This window comes from Melanostigma gelatinosum, assembly GCF_949748355.1.
Source record: "Melanostigma gelatinosum genome assembly, chromosome: 5".
NCBI classification, from domain to species: domain Eukaryota; kingdom Metazoa; phylum Chordata; class Actinopteri; order Perciformes; family Zoarcidae; genus Melanostigma; species Melanostigma gelatinosum.
The window spans coordinates 16,116,150-16,133,833 of record NC_136638.1 but is presented as its reverse complement, the minus strand read 5'-3'; the positions used below and the strand labels follow the sequence as shown (position 1 = coordinate 16,133,833).

The 17,684-nt window shown below is 42.7% G+C and overlaps 3 protein-coding genes across 3 annotated transcripts; all 3 read right to left on the bottom strand.

The window, feature by feature from the left end:
• Nucleotides 1–494: 494 nt before the first annotated feature.
• On the bottom strand, nucleotides 495–3,031 carry LOC306777150 (protocadherin alpha-C2-like; the record flags this gene model as incomplete). The annotated part of the gene is made up of 1 exon (XM_079268157.1): nucleotides 495–3,031. Exon 1 carries the CDS (start codon nucleotides 2,922–2,924, stop codon nucleotides 495–497), a length of 2,430 nt encoding a protein of 809 aa, XP_079124283.1. The 5' UTR covers nucleotides 2,925–3,031.
• A 378-nt stretch (nucleotides 3,032–3,409) lies between these two features.
• LOC306777872 (uncharacterized protein) lies at nucleotides 3,410–17,454 on the bottom strand (the record flags this gene model as incomplete). The annotated part of the gene is made up of 5 exons (XM_079269179.1): nucleotides 3,410–4,492; nucleotides 6,328–8,753; nucleotides 11,768–11,861; nucleotides 12,168–13,238; nucleotides 15,073–17,454. 5 exons carry the CDS (start codon nucleotides 17,452–17,454, stop codon nucleotides 3,410–3,412), a joined length of 7,056 nt encoding a protein of 2,351 aa, XP_079125305.1.
• Nucleotides 9,250–11,670, bottom strand: LOC306777154 (protocadherin alpha-C2-like; the record flags this gene model as incomplete). The annotated part of the gene is made up of 1 exon (XM_079268161.1): nucleotides 9,250–11,670. One exon carries the CDS (start codon nucleotides 11,668–11,670, stop codon nucleotides 9,250–9,252), a length of 2,421 nt encoding a protein of 806 aa, XP_079124287.1.
• Nucleotides 17,455–17,684: the final 230 nt, after the last annotated feature.

Genomic DNA, 17,684 nt, shown 5'->3' with positions numbered 1-17,684 from the left:
GCATCACTGAACTATCGCGAGAACGATGATTTATTTAGATCTATGTTTTTGTGGAAAGCAGCGACGTGAAATGTCCTTTATGTGCCTTTGCATCTCTTAAAATATCGGAGAAGTCAAAATTTCGTTCAACAAAGATTAGTTGAGTGGGAAACACATTTTGGATAAAAGAAAAAAAAAATCAAACGTTTACCATTATTTTTACAGGTGATGCGGACAATAATAAAAGGTTTTATTGATTTGTTTTATATTGTTACATTTTTCATGCATTCATTGTCTCTTTAAAAATATGTAAATATACAGGGGTTTTTTTAAACGTAAATTACATGGTCATTTATTTGTGCAAGAATGATGTCACAGTCTTTGCCTTCGTTTTACACTTTTACGCGCAGGTTTGTGTGCGTAAAACCATTGCACCATTGATAAATAAGTTCTATACACGCGTTTCACATATTCATTTTGTCTGTATTTCATGAACATGCTCAGATTATATTTATTTAATTGAGTTTCTTCCATACCTGCAGAGTGGAAGCCGCTGAGCCGCTCGTGTCTGTCAGTCCTGTGCCTCTTGGTAAACTGGACACGATGTATCTGGAGCCCTTTGGCACAGGCTGTCTAACCACCATCTTTCCTTTCCTGGTCTCTGCTAGAAACAGACTGTACCAGTAGGCATCGTTGGACACCAGAGTGGAATCTGCGATGGTGGAGTTCCTCTCACTGATCACACTGTTCCTGCAGGGAGGAGCCGCTTTGCTGGGCTTGGGTTTCTGACACTTGAGCACGATGGTGACCGATATGGTGATCAGCAGGAGAAATGACACCGAGCCCAGACCGATGACCAAATACAGGTTTAGGTCTGAGAATATGTCATATTCTAGAGGCACCTCAGTCATGTCAGAGTAGGCCTTAACGGCAGGCTCCACTGTGGACAGCTTGATGGTGACTGTAGCAGAGAGAGCGGGATCCCCGTTGTCCTTTGCAGCAACAACCAGTCGCTGGTGGCGCGGGTCTCTGTAACTGAACATCCTCATAGTCCGGATCTCTCCGTTGTATTGATCCAGACTGAACAAGGTGGCGTCAGTCACTTGTAGAAACTGGTACGTAATCCGAGAGTTGTGCACCGAGTCGGTGTCCAAGGCTATCACTTTGGACACCAGAGAGCCTTTATCGGTGGATCTGGGGATCTTTTCCTCCACCACCGAGCCGTGCTCGCGCCACGGAGACACAATAACCGGAGCGTTGTCGTTCTGGTCCACTATAATGATGTGGACCGTCACGTTACTGCTGAGTGGAGGAGAGCCAGAGTCTCTGGCCTCGATGTGGAAAAGAAACTCATTCTCGATCTCATAGTCAAATGTTTTTAGTGCGTAAAGATTACCGTTCTCTGGATTGATGGAGAACAGCATGGACATGGAGGTGTTGGCGATCTCCTTCTCTAGGATGAAATAAACTAGATACTGGTTTTCATGGAGGTCAGGGTCAAACGCAGTGAGTGAACTGAGCAAGGCTCCAGGTGCGTTATTCTCCATTACACGTATCGTATAAAATGACTGAGGGAACTGTGGAACATTGTCATTAACATCCAGCAGTTCTAAGGTCATAGTTTCATTGTCAGTTAAAGGAGGAGAACCTCTGTCTGTCACAGTGAAAGTGATGTCATATTCTTGAACCTTCTCACGGTCTAATGGCTGTGACACTACTAATTCATAATAGTTATCAGAGGACTCCCTCAGTTTGAAAGGCATATTATCTGGAATATGAAGATCAACTACTCCATTGTCACCTGAGTCTTTATCACTGACACTAACGACAGCTATCACTGTGTCTAATTCTATGTTTTCATTCACTGGACTCTGGAATGATTTAATAGATATTTCTGGATGGTTGTCATTCATGTCTTCAACCAGAATCTTTATAGTACATTGTCCTGATAATGCACTGGCTCCTTTATCAGTTGCTATAACTTCCATATCATAAATCCTGAAATCCTCATAGTTTAGCATTCCTTTAACGGTAATTTCTCCACTAGAAGGATTCAGATTAAATGTTTCTTGTGTTTTCTCTGACGTATATAAACTATATGAATACGTAATATCGGAGTTTGACCCTTCATCTAAATCTGTTGCATTGAGATGAACAACAAGGCTTCCAATGGGAGAATTTTCTATTATTTTTAAACTGTAGTTTACTTTGTCAAAAGTAGGAGCGTTGTCATTTGTGTCTAAAACATGAACAATAACACTTGCAGTGCCAGAACGAGCAGGTGTGCCTCCATCTACAGCTGTGAGTATTAAATTATGAACAGCATGCTGTTCTCGATCTAAAGTCTTTGTTAAGATCAAATCGGTAAATTTAGACCCTTCTCTGCCAGTCTGAACTTCAATATTAAAATGTTCACTCTCACTCAGGTGGTACGTTTTCACTGAATTAGTTCCAACATCTGGATCAACTGCATTACTGAGAGAGAATCTCTCTCCTTTTGACGCTGCTTCAGATATATCTAAATGAATGGCGTCTCTGCGAAACTGAGGGGCGTTGTCGTTCATATCTAATATTTCTACTTCTATGTTAAAAATTCGTAGTGGGTTTTCTAGTGTTACCTCAAGTCTGAGATAACAAGACGCTGATGACTTGGTATTGCAAACATTTTCGCGGTCAATCTTTTCAACAACATACAGTTCACCAGTCTCTTTGTTCACATCCAGATATTTCTTGTTTGCAATGATGTCAAGACGCATCTTCCTCTGGTTCAGTGTTTTAACGTCCAGACTGAGATCGGTTGCAAGGTTTGCTACAACTGATCCTTCTTTCATCTCCTCGGGTATTGAATAATGCGTCACGGAAGTCAATGTGTTACGAACGAAAGAAAAAAGAATAACGAGCAGCACGTACCTTTTACAAGACTGCATTGTTACAAAGGACTCCATTGTTGTGTGCCGGTTTACTGCACTTCAAAGGAAATTATGTTCGTTTCCCGAAATATCGACTTTTGCTGTAACGGCTTAATCCCGAACATATTCTCACAATTATAATCCCGAGGATATTTCGTGGCTGCAAAGGGTGAGCCGTTTCCGTAGTGGAGATTCAGCACCACCGAGCTGTCTGGTTGTTCACCGATCTGCCCTCACGACAACGATTCACTGTCATGGCGCATTCTGGCATTTTACGAACAAAACAGCGCCACCCTTTATGTTTTCAAGACTATTTAGTTCAGTTTAAAAATATGTACCATAAAGACTAATTTATTGGCATCATTTTGAGTTTAAATATTGTATCACTGACGAAAATATATTGATTTATTTCCACTATTTTTTAAGTTTTATTGATGAAGAGTACTGGCTGAAAAAACTACAATGTCAAATGAAATGTAACTAAATATTGATAATTCATAAATTATACAAACAGGTGTACATCAGACTCTCACCTGCAGAGTGGAAGCCGCTGAGCCGCTCGTGTCTGTCAGTCCTGTGCCTCTTGGTAAACTGGACACGATGTATCTGGAGCCCTTTGGCACAGGCTGTCTAACCACCATCTTTCCTTTCCTGGTCTCTGCTAGAAACAGACTGTACCAGTAGGCATCGTTGGACACCAGAGTGGAATCTGCGATGGTGGAGTTCCTCTCACTGATCACACTGTTCCTGCAGGGAGGAGCCGCTTTGCTGGGCTTGGGTTTCTGACACTTGAGCACGATGGTGACCGATATGGTGATCAGCAGGAGAAATGACACCGAGCCCAGACCGATGAACAAATACAGGTTTAGGTCTGAGAAGATGTCATATTCTAGAGGCACCTCAGTCATGTCAGAGTAGGCCTTAACGGCAGTCTCCACTGTGGACAGCTTGATGGTGACTGTAGCAGAGAGAGCGGGATCCCCGTTGTCCTTTGCAGCAACAACCAGTCGCTGGTGGCGCGGGTCTCTGTAACTGAACATCCTCATAGTCCGGATCTCTCCGTTGTATTGATCCAGACTGAACAAGGTGGCGTCAGTCACTTGTAGAAACTGGTACGTAATCCGAGAGTTGTGCACCGAGTCGGTGTCTAAGGCTATCACTTTGGACACCAGAGAGCCTTTATCGGTGGATCTGGGGATCTTTTCCTCCACCACCGAGCCGTGCTCGCGCCACGGAGACACAATAACCGGAGCGTTGTCGTTCTGGTCCACTATAATGATGTGGACCGTCACGTTACTGCTGAGTGGAGGAGAGCCAGAGTCTCTGGCCTCGATGTGGAAAAGAAACTCATTCTCGATCTCATAGTCAAATGTTTTTAGTGCGTAAAGATTACCGTTCTCTGGATTGATGGAGAACAGCATGGACATGGAGGTGTTGGCTATCTCCTTCTCTAGGATGAAATAAACTAGATACTGGTTTTCGTGGAGGTCAGGGTCAAACGCAGTGAGTGAACTGAGCAAGGCTCCAGGTGCGTTATTCTCCATTACACGTATCGTATAAAATGACTGAGGGAACTGTGGAACATTGTCATTAACATCCAGCAGTTCTAAGGTCATAGTTTCATTGTCAGTTAAAGGAGGAGAACCTCTGTCTGTCACAGTGAAAGTGATGTCATATTCTTGAACCTTCTCACGGTCTAATGGCTGTGACACTACTAATTCATAATAGTTATCAGAGGACTCCCTCAGTTTGAAAGGCATATTATCTGGAATATGAAGATCAACTACTCCATTGTCACCTGAGTCTTTATCACTGACACTAACGACAGCTATCACTGTGTCTAATTCTATGTTTTCATTGACTGGACTCTGGAATGATTTAATAGATATTTCTGGATGGTTGTCATTCATATCTTCAACCAGAATCTTTATAGTACATTGTCCTGATAATGCACTGGCTCCTTTATCAGTTGCTATAACTTCCATATCATAAATCCTGAAATCCTCATAGTTTAGCATTCCTTTAACGGTAATTTCTCCACTAGAAGGATTCAGATTAAATGTTTCTTGTGTTTTCTCTGACGTATATAAACTATATGAATACGTAATATCGGAGTTTGACCCTTCATCTAAATCTGTTGCATTGAGATGAACAACAAGGCTTCCAATGGGAGAATTTTCCATTATTTTTAAGTTGTAATTAACGTTTTCAAAAGTAGGAGCGTTGTCATTTGTGTCCAAAACACGAACAATAACACTTGCTGTGCCAGAACGAGCAGGTGTGCCTCCATCTACAGCTGTGAGTATTAAATTATGAACAGCATGCTGTTCTCGATCTAAAGTCTTTGTTAAGATTAATTCAGCAGACTTTGAGCCATCTCTGCCAGTCTGAACTTCAATATTAAAATGTTCACTTTCACTCAGGTGGTACGTTTTCACTGAATTAGTTCCAACATCAGGATCAACTGCATTACTGAGAGAGAATCTCTCTCCTTTTGACGCTGCTTCTGATATATCTAAATGAATGGCGTCTCTGCGAAACTGAGGGGCGTTGTCGTTCATATCTAATATTTCTACTTCTATGTTAAAAATTCGTACTGGGTTTTCTAGTGTTACCTCCAGTCTGAGATAACAAGACGCTGATGACTTGGTTGGGCAAACATTTTCCCGGTCAATCTTTTCAACAACATACAGTTCACCAGTCTCTTTGTTCACATCCAGATATTTCTTGTTTGCAATGATGTCAAGACGCATCTTCCTCTGGTTCAGTGTTTTAACGTCCAGACTGAGATCGGTTGCAAGGTTTGCTACAACTGATCCTTCTTTCATCTCCTCGGGTATTGAATAATGCGTCGCTGAAGTCAATGTGTTACGAACGAAAGAAAAAAGAATAACGAGCAGCACGTACCTTTTACAAGACTGCATTGTTACAAAGGACTCCATTGTTGTGTGCCGGTTTACTGCACTTCAAAGGAAATTATGTTGGTTTCCCGAAATATCGATTTTTGCTGTAACGGCTTAATCCCGAACATATTCTCACGATTATAATCCCGAGGATATTTCGTGGCTGCAAAGGGTGAGCCGTTTCCGTAGTGGAGATTCAGCACCACCGAGCTGTCTGGTTGTTCACCGATCTGCCCTCACGACAACGATTCACTGTCATGGCGCATTCTGGCATTTTACGAACAAAACAGCGCCACCCTTTATGTTTTCAAGACTATTTAGTTCAGTTTAAAAATATGTATCATAAAGACTAATTTATTGGCATCATTGTGAGTTTAAATATTGTATCACTGACGAGAATATATTGATTTATTTCCACTATTTTTTAAGTTTTATTGATGAAGAGTACTGGCTGAAAAAACTACAATGTCAAATGAAATGTAACTAAATATTGATTATTCATCAATTATACAAACACGTGTACATCAGACTCTCACCTGCAGAGTGGAAGCCGCTGAGCCGCTCGTGTCTGTCAGTCCTGTGCCTCTTGGTAAACTGGACACGATGTATCTGGAGCCCTTTGGCACAGGCTGTCTAACCACCATCTTTCCTTTCCTGGTCTCTGCTAGAAACAGACTGTACCAGTAGGCATCGTTGGACACCAGAGTGGAATCTGCGATGGTGGAGTTCCTCTCACTGATCACACTGTTCCTGCAGGGAGGAGCCGCTTTGCTGGGCTTGGGCTTCTGACACTTGAGCACGATGGTGACCGATATGGTGATCAGCAGGAGAAATGACACCGAGCCCAGACCGATGACCAAATACAGGTTTAGGTCTGAGAAGATGTCATATTCTAGAGGCACCTCAGTCATGTCAGAGTAGGCCTTAACGGCAGTCTCCACTGTGGACAGCTTGATGGTGACTGTAGCAGAGAGAGCGGGATCCCCGTTGTCCTTTGCAGCAACAACCAGTCGCTGGTGGCGCGGGTCTCTGTAACTGAACATCCTCATAGTCCGGATCTCTCCGTTGTATTGATCCAGACTGAACAAGGTGGCGTCAGTCACTTGTAGAAACTGGTACGTAATCCGAGAGTTGTGCACCGAGTCGGTGTCTAAGGCTATGACTTTGGACACCAGAGAGCCTTTATCGGTGGATCTGGGGATCTTTTCCTCCACCACCGAGCCGTGCTCGCGCCACGGAGACACAATGACCGGAGCGTTGTCGTTCTGGTCCACTATAATGATGTGGACCGTCACGTTGCTGCTGAGTGGAGGAGAGCCAGAGTCTCTGGCCTCGATGTGGAAAAGAAACTCATTCTCGATCTCATAGTCAAAGGTTTTTAGTGCGTAAAGATTGCCGTTCTCTGGATTGATGGAGAACAGCATGGACATGGAGGTGTTGGCTATCTCCTTCTCTAGGATGAAATAAACTAGATACTGGTTTTCATGGAGGTCAGGGTCAAACGCAGTGAGTGAACTGAGCAAGGCTCCAGGTGCGTTATTCTCCATTACACGTATGGTATAAAATGACTGAGGGAACTGTGGAACATTGTCATTAACATCCAGCAGTTCTAACGTCATAGTTTCATTGTCAGTTAAAGGAGGAGAACCTCTGTCTGTCACAGTGAAAGTGATGTCATATTCTTGAACCTTCTCACGGTCTAATGGCTGTGACACTACTAATTCATAATAGTTATCAGAGGACTCCCTCAGTTTGAAAGGCATATTATCTGGAATATGAAGATCAACTACTCCATTGTCACCTGAGTCTTTATCACTGACACTAACGACAGCTATCACTGTGTCTAATTCTATGTTTTCATTGACTGGACTCTGGAATGATTTAATAGATATTTCTGGATGATTGTCATTCATGTCTTCAACCAGAATCTTTATAGAACATTGTCCTGATAATGCACTCGCTCCTTTATCAGTTGCTATAACTTCCATATCATAAATCCTGAAATCCTCATAGTTTAGCATTCCTTTAACGGTAATTTCTCCACTAGAAGGATTCAGATTAAATGTTTCTTGTGTTTTCTCTGACGTATATAAACTATATGAATACGTAATATCGGAGTTTGACCCTTCATCTAAATCTGTTGCATTGAGATGAACAACAAGGCTTCCAATTGGAGAATTTTCTATTATTTTTAAACTGTAGTTTAATTTATCAAATGTAGGAGCGTTGTCATTTGTGTCTAAAACACGAACAATAACACTTGCAGTGCCAGAACGAGCAGGTGTGCCTCCATCTACAGCTGTGAGTATTAAATTATGAACAGCATGCTGTTCTCGATCTAAAGTTTTTGTTAAGATTAATTCCGCAGATTTAGACCCTTCTCTGCCAGTCTGTACTTCAATATTAAAATGTTCACTCTCACTCAGGTGGTACGTTTTTACTGAATTGGTTCCAACATCTGGATCAACTGCATTACTGAGAGAGAATCTCTCTCCTTTTGACGCTGCTTCAGATATATCTAAATGAATGACGTCTCTGCGAAACTGAGGGGCGTTGTCGTTCATATCTAATATTTCTACTTCTATGTTAAAAATTCGGACTGGGTTTTCTAGTGTTACCTCCAGTCTGAGATAACAAGACGCTGATGACTTGGTATTGCAAACATTTTCCCGGTCAATCTTTTCAACAACATACAGTTCACCAGTCTCTTTGTTCACATCCAGATATTTCTTGTTTGCAATGATGTCAAGACGCATCTTCCTCTGGTTCAGTGTTTTAACGTCCAGACTGAGATCGGTAGCAAGGTTTGCTACAACTGATCCTTCTTTCATCTCCTCGGGTATTGAATAATGCGTCACGGAAGTCAATGTGTTACGAACGAAAGAAAAAAGAATAACGAGCAGCACGTACCTTTTACAAGACTGCATTGTTACAAAGGACTCCATTGTTGTGTGCCGGTTTACTGCACTTCAAAGGAAATTATGTTCGTTTCCCGAAATATCGATTTTTGCTGTAACGGCTTAATCCCGAACATATTCTCACAATTATAATCCCGAGGATATTTCGTGGCTGCAAAGGGTGAGCCGTTTCCGTAGTGGAGATTCAGCACCACCGAGCTGTCTGGTTGTTCACCGATCTGCCCTCACGACAACGATTCACTGTCATGGCGCATTCTGGCATTTTACGAACAAAACAGCGCCACCCTTTATGTTTTCAAGACTATTTAGTTCAGTTTAAAAATATGTACCATAAAGACTAATTTATTGGCATCATTGTGAGTTTAAATATTGAATCGCTGACGAGAATATATTGATTTATTGACACTATTTTTAAGTTTTATTGATGAAGAGTACTGGCTGAAAAAACTACAATGTCAAATGAAATGTAATAATGTTATTATATATATATATATATAATAATAATGTTGATTATTCATCAATTATACAAACACGTGTACATCAGACTCTCACCTGCAGAGTGGAAGCCGCTGAGCCGCTCGTGTCTGTCAGTCCTGTGCCTCTTGGTAAACTGGACACGATGTATCTGGAGCCCTTTGGCACAGGCTGTCTAACCACCATCTTTCCTTTCCTGGTCTCTGCTAGAAACAGACTGTACCAGTAGGCATCGTTGGACACCAGAGTGGAATCTGCGATGGTGGAGTTCCTCTCACTGATCACACTGTTCCTGCAGGGAGGAGCCGCTTTGCTGGGCTTGGGTTTCTGACACTTGAGCACGATGGTGACCGATATGGTGATCAGCAGGAGAAATGACACCGAGCCCAGACCGATGACCAAATACAGGTTTAGGTCTGAGAAGATGTCATATTCTAGAGGCACCTCAGTCATGTCAGAGTAGGCCTTAACGGCAGTCTCCACTGTGGACAGCTTGATGGTGACTGTAGCAGAGAGAGCGGGATCCCCGTTGTCCTTTGCAGCAACAACCAGTCGCTGGTGGCGCGGGTCTCTGTAACTGAACATCCTCATAGTCCGGATCTCTCCGTTGTATTGATCCAGACTGAACAAGGTGGCGTCAGTCACTTGTAGAAACTGGTACGTAATCCGAGAGTTGTGCACCGAGTCGGTGTCTAAGGCTATGACTTTGGACACCAGAGAGCCTTTATCGGTGGATCTGGGGATCTTTTCCTCCACCACGGAGCCGTGCTCGCGCCACGGAGACACAATAACCGGAGCGTTGTCGTTCTGGTCCACTATAATGATGTGGACCGTCACGTTGCTGCTGAGTGGAGGAGAGCCAGAGTCTCTGGCCTCGATGTGGAAAAGAAACTCATTCTCGATCTCATAGTCAAAGGTTTTTAGTGCGTAAAGATTACCGTTCTCTGGATTGATGGAGAACAGCATGGACATGGAGGTGTTGGCGATCTCCTTCTCTAGGATGAAATAAACTAGATACTGGTTTTCATGGAGGTCAGGGTCAAACGCAGTGAGTGAACTGAGCAAGGCTCCAGGTGCGTTATTCTCCATTACACGTATTGTATAAAATGACTGAGGGAACTGTGGAACATTATCATTTACATCCAGCAGTTCTAACGTCATAGTTTCATTGTCAGTTAAAGGAGGAGAACCTCTGTCTGTCACAGTGAAAGTGATGTCATATTCTTGAACCTTCTCACGGTCTAATGGCTGTGACACTACTAATTCATAATAGTTATCAGAGGACTCCCTCAGTTTGAAAGGCATATTATCTGGAATATGAAGATCAACTGCTCCATTGTCACCTGAGTCTTTATCACTGACACTAACGACAGCTATCACTGTGTCTAATTCTATGTTTTCATTCACTGGACTCTGGAATGATTTAATAGATATTTCTGGATGGTTGTCATTCATATCTTCAACCAGAATCTTTATAGTACATTGTCCTGATAATGCACTGGCTCCTTTATCAGTTGCTATAACTTCCATATCATAAATCCTGAAATCCTCATAGTTTAGCATTCCTTTAACGGTAATTTCACCACTAGAAGGATTCAGATTAAATGTTTCTTGTGTTTTCTCTGACGTATATAAACTATATGAATACGTAATATCAGAGTTTGACCCTTCATCTAAATCTGTTGCATTGAGATGAATAACGAGATTTCCAATGTGAGAATTTTCCATTATTTTTAAGTTGTAATTAACGTTTTCAAAAGTAGGAGCGTTGTCATTTGTGTCCAAAACACGAACGATAACACTTGCAGTGCCAGAACGAGCAGGTGTGCCTCCATCTACAGCTGTGAGTATTAAATTATGAACAGCATGCTGTTCTCGATCTAAGGCCGTTTTCAATATTAATTCGACAAATTTAGACCCTTCTCTGCCAGTCTGAACTTCAATATTAAAATGTTCACTTTCACTCAGGTGGTACGTTTTGACTGAATTAGTTCCAACATCTGGATCAACTGCATTACTGAGAGAGAATCTCTCTCCTTTTGACGCTGCTTCTGATATATCTAAATGAATGGCGTCTCTGCGAAACTGAGGGGCGTTGTCGTTCATATCTAATATTTCTACTTCTATGTTAAAAATTCGTACTGGGTTTTCTAGTGTTACCTCAAGTCTGAGATAACAAGACGCTGATGACTTGGTTGTGCAAATATTTTCCCGGTCAATCTTTTCAACAACATACAGTTCACCAGTCTCTTTGTTCACATCCAGATATTTCTTGTTTGCAATGATGTCAAGACGCATCTTCCTCTGGTTCAGTGTTTTAACGTCCAGACCGAGATCGGTAGCAAGGTTTGCTACAACTGATCCTTCTTTCATCTCCTCGGGTATTGAATAATGCGTCACGGAAGTCAATGTGTTACGAACGAAAGAAAAAAGAATAACGAGCAGCACGTACCTTTTACAAGACTGCATTGTTACAAAGGACTCCATTGTTGTGTGCCGGTTTACTGCACTTCAAAGGAAATTATGTTCGTTTCCCGAAATATCGACTTTTGCTGTAACGGCTTAATCCCGAACATATTCTCACGATTATAATCCCGAGGATATTTCGTGGCTGCAAAGGGTGAGCCGTTTCCGTAGTGGAGATTCAGCACCACCGAGCTGTCTGGTTGTTCACCGATCTGCCCTCACGATAACGATTCACTGTCATGGCGCATTCTGGCATTTTACGAACAAAACAGCGCCACCCTTTATGTTTTCAAGACTATTTAGTTCAGTTTAAAAATATGTACCATAAAGACTAATTTATTGGCATCATTGTGAGTTTAAATATTGTATCACTGACGAGAATATATTGATTTATTTCCACTATTTTTTAAGTTGTATTGATGAAGAGTACAAGCTGAAAAAACTACAATGTCAAATGAAATGTAACTAAATATTGATTATTCATCAATTATACAAACACGTGTACATCAGACTCTCACCTGCAGAGTGGAAGCCGCTGAGCCGCTCGTGTCTGTCAGTCCTGTGCCTCTTGGTAAACTGGACACGATGTATCTGGAGCCCTTTGGCACAGGCTGTCGGACCACCATCTTTCCTTTCCTGGTCTCTGCTAGAAACAGACTGTACCAGTAGGCATCGTTGGACACCAGAGTGGAATCTGCGATGGTGGAGTTCCTCTCACTGATCACACTGTTCCTGCAGGGAGGAACCGCTTTGCTGGGCTTGGGTTTCTGACACTTGAGCACGATGGTGACCGATATGGTGATCAGCAGGAGAAATGACACCGAGCCCAGACCGATGACCAAATACAGGTTTAGGTCTGAGAAGATGTCATATTCTAGAGGCACCTCGGTCATGTCAGAGTAGGCCTTAACGGCAGTCTCCACTGTGGACAGCTTGATGGTGACTGTAGCAGAGAGAGCGGGATCCCCGTTGTCCTTTGCAGCAACAACCAGTCGCTGGTGGCGCGGGTCTCTGTAACTGAACATCCTCATAGTCCGGATCTCTCCGTTGTATTGATCCAGACTGAACAAGGTGGCGTCAGTCACTTGTAGAAACTGGTACGTAATCCGAGAGTTGTGCACCGAGTCGGTGTCTAAGGCTATCACTTTGGACACCAGAGAGCCTTTATCGGTGGATCTGGGGATCTTTTCCTCCACCACCGAGCCGTGCTCGCGCCACGGAGACACAATGACCGGAGCGTTGTCGTTCTGGTCCACTATAATGATGTGGACCGTCACGTTACTGCTGAGTGGAGGAGAGCCAGAGTCTCTGGCCTCGATGTGGAAAAGAAACTCATTCTCGATCTCATAGTCAAATGTTTTTAGTGCGTAAAGATTACCGTTCTCTGGATTGATGGAGAACAGCATGGACATGGAGGTGTTGGCGATCTCCTTCTCTAGGATGAAATAAACTAGATACTGGTTTTCATGGAGGTCAGGGTCAAACGCAGTGAGTGAACTGAGCAAGGCTCCAGGTGCGTTATTCTCCATTACACGTATGGTATAAAATGACTGAGGGAACTGTGGAACATTGTCATTAACATCCAGCAGTTCTAACGTCATAGTTTCATTGTCAGTTAAAGGAGGAGAACCTCTGTCTGTCACAGTGAAAGTGATGTCATATTCTTGAACCTTCTCACGGTCTAATGGCTGTGACACTACTAATTCATAATAGTTATCAGAGGACTCCCTCAGTTTGAAAGGCATATTATCTGGAATATGAAGGTCAACTACTCCATTGTCACCTGAGTCTTTATCATTGACACTAACGACAGCTATCACTGTGTCTAATTCTATGTTTTCATTCACTGGACTCTGGAACGATTTAATAGATATTTCTGGATGGTTGTCATTCATATCTTCAACCAGAATCTTTATAGTACATTGTCCTGATAATGCACTCGCTCCTTTATCAGTTGCTATAACTTCCATATCATAAATCCTGAAATCCTCATAGTTTAGCATTCCTTTAACGGTAATTTCTCCACTAGAAGGATTCAGATTAAATGTTTCTTGTGTTTTCTCTGACGTATATAAACTATATGAATACGTAATATCGGAGTTTGACCCTTCATCTAAATCTGTTGCATTGAGATGAACAACAAGGCTTCCAATTGGAGAATTTTCTATTATTTTTAAACTGTAGTTTACTTTGTCAAAAGTAGGAGCGTTGTCATTTGTGTCTAAAACATGAACAATAACACTTGCAGTGCCAGAACGAGCAGGTGTGCCTCCATCTACAGCTGTGAGTATTAAATTATGAACAGCATGCTGTTCTCGATCTAAAGTCTTTGTTAAGATTAATTCAGCAGACTTTGAGCCATCTCTGCCAGTCTGAACTTCAATATTAAAATGTTCACTCTCACTCAGGTGGTACGTTTTCACTGAATTAGTTCCAACATCTGGATCAACTGCATTACTGAGAGATAATCTCTCTCCTTTTGGTGTCGCTTCAGATATATCTAAATGAATGGCGTCTCTGCGAAACTGAGGGGCGTTGTCGTTCATATCTAATATTTCTACTTCTATGTTAAAAATTCGTAGTGGGTTTTCTAGTGTTACCTCCAGTCTGAGATAACAAGACGCTGATGACTTGGAAGGGCAAATATTTTCCCGGTCAATCTTTTCAACAACATACAGTTCACCAGTCTCTTTGTTCACATCCAGATATTTCTTGTTTGCAATGATGTCAAGACGCATCTTCCTCTGGTTCAGTGTTTTAACGTCCAGACTGAGATCGGTTGCAAGGTTTGCTACAACTGATCCTTCTTTCATCTCCTCGGGTATTGAATAATGCGTCGCGGAAGTCAATGTGTTACGAACGAAAGAAAAAAGAATAACGAGCAGCACGTACCTTTTACAAGACTGCATTGTTACAAAGGACTCCATTGTTGTGTGCCGGTTTACTGCACTTCAAAGGAAATTATGTTCGTTTCCCGAAATATCGACTTTTGCTGTAACGGCTTAATCCCGAACATATTCTCACGATTATAATCCCGAGGATATTTCGTGGCTGCAAAGGGTGAGCCGTTTCCGTAGTGGAGATTCAGCACCACCGAGCTGTCTGGTTGTTCACCGATCTGCCCTCACGACAACGATTCACTGTCATGGCGCATTCTGGCATTTTACGAACAAAACAGCGCCACCCTTTATGTTTTCAACACTATTTAGTTCAGTTTAAAAATATGTACCATAAAGACTCATTTATTGGCATCATTGTGAGTTTAAATATTGTATCGCTGACGAGAATATATAGCTTTATTTCCACTATTTTTAAGTTTTATTGATGAAGAGTACAAGCTGAAAAAACTACAATGTCAAATGAAATGTAACTAAATATTGATTGTTCATCAATTATACAAACACGTGTACATCAGACTCTCACCTGCAGAGTGGAAGCTGCTGAGCCGCTCGTGTCTGTCAGTCCTGTGCCTCTTGGTAAACTGGACACGATGTATCTGGAGCCCTTTGGCACAGGCTGTCGAACCACCATCTTTCCTTTCCTGGTCTCTGCTAGAAACAGACTGTACCAGTAGGCATCGTTGGACACCAGAGTGGAATCTGCGATGGTGGAGTTCCTCTCACTGATCACACTGTTCCTGCAGGGAGGAGCCGCTTTGCTGGGCTTGGGTTTCTGACACTTGAGCACGATGGTGACCGATATGGTGATCAGCAGGAGAAATGACACCGAGCCCAGACCGATGAACAAATACAGGTTTAGGTCTGAGAAGATGTCATATTCTAGAGGCACCTCAGTCATGTCAGAGTAGGCCTTAACGGCAGTCTCCACTGTGGACAGCTTGATGGTGACTGTAGCAGAGAGAGCGGGATCCCCGTTGTCCTTTGCAGCAACAACCAGTCGCTGGTGGCGCGGGTCTCTGTAACTGAACATCCTCATAGTCCGGATCTCTCCGTTGTATTGATCCAGACTGAACAAGGTGGCGTCAGTCACTTGTAGAAACTGGTACGTAATCCGAGAGTTGTGCACCGAGTCGGTGTCTAAGGCTATCACTTTGGACACCAGAGAGCCTTTATCGGTGGATCTGGGGATCTTTTCCTCCACCACCGAGCCGTGCTCGCGCCACGGAGACACAATGACCGGAGCGTTGTCGTTCTGGTCCACTATAATGATGTGGACCGTCACATTGCTGCTGAGTGGAGGAGAGCCAGAGTCTCTGGCCTCGATGTGGAAAAGAAATTCATTCTCGATCTCATAGTCAAAGGTTTTTAGTGCGTAAAGATTACCGTTCTCTGGATTGATGGAGAACAGCATGGACATGGAGGTGTTGGCGATCTCCTTCTCTAGGATGAAATAAACTAGATACTGGTTTTCGTGGAGGTCAGGGTCAAACGCAGTGAGTGAACTGAGCAAGGCTCCAGGTGCGTTATTCTCCATTACACGTATGGTATAAAATGACTGAGGGAACTGTGGTGCGTTGTCATTGACATCCAGTATATGCACAGTTATTGTTTCGTTGTCAGACAAAGGTGGCGTTCCTGCATCCGTCACAATCAGTGTGATGTCATATTCAGGTACTGATTCACGATCCAAAGGTTCAGACACTATGAGTTTATAATGCATGGGTCTATCTGATGACTTGTTAAGAATAAATGGCATGGGCTGAGTTATGGTTAAGGTTACGTTTCCATTGTTGCCAGTGTCTTTGTCTCCTATACCTACAACAGCAATGACACTTCCTACTGGGATGTTTTCATCCACTGTGTTTTTTACAGACTGTATGGTAATTTCCGGATAATTATCATTCATGTCCGTCACGTGGACGATTACTTTACACTGACCCAGCAAGGGATGCGTCCCCTTGTCTCTTGCCTCAATGTGCATCTCATACAATGTCATATCTTCATAGTCAATCGTACCCTTCACAGTTATCTCCCCAGTGTTAGGGTTCAATTCAAATACGTCTTGTGTTTTTTCTGATGTGTAAAGGGTGAATGAGTAGACTATCTCTGAATTAAGACCCTCATCAATATCTGTAGCTTTAAGCTTCATCACTAATGTTCCAATCGGGGGATTTTCTGTCATATTAATTGTGTAAGTCTGTTTGTCAAACTGCGGAGGATTATCGTTTGTATCCTGTACTCTCACAATAATATTGGCAGTGCCGGAGCGCACGGGGACCCCACCGTCCACTGCAGTCAGTATTAGATTATGAACAGCATTCTCCTCTCGGTCTAAAGCCTTAGTCAACACCAAATCAACATATTGAGTTCCATCACTGCCTGTCTGCATTTCGATGGCAAAATGTTCACTGTTACTGAGTTTGTATGTTTTAATTGTATTCATGCCAACATCTGGATCCACACCGTTAGGCAGGGAGAATCTCTCTCCTGGTGTTGCCGATTCTGAAACGTCGAGCTCAACTCTGTCTCTTCGGAAATGTGGAGCGTTATCATTAATATCCGTTATTCCAAGTTCAATGTTGAAGATACGTAACGGGTTTTCTATGATAACATCAAGCTTAAGGAAACAGGAGGTAGTTTTTGTCGGACAAAGATATTCCCTGTCCATCTTTTCCACGATGTACAACTCTCCCGTCTTTTTATTGACATCTAGATACTTTTTGTTGTGGAAAATATCAAGTTTTACCTCTCGTTGTGCCAAACCTCCAAGCTCAAGTCCCAAATCAGCAGCAAGATTCGCCACAACAGAGCCTCTTTCCATCTCCTCGGCTATGGAGTACCGTGTCACACACAAGGCGCTGGGCCATACTGCAGACAGGACAAAGACGGTTGACCAAAAATGCATCCTTTCGTCTGCCAGAAAGAATACTCCAGATTGTGAAAACGTGATGCTTGTTGATTTTTAAGACCGGGAAGATATCTTAGGACGTGTCAAAATAGAAAGCACATCTTCCAAAAGGCTGTGTCCGATAATACACCCTTTACAAATGGGTGTGTCATGATTACCATGGATAGAGATGCATTATGCTTTAGTGGTCAACAGCGACACCTTGTGACAGAAACTAAACATTGTTC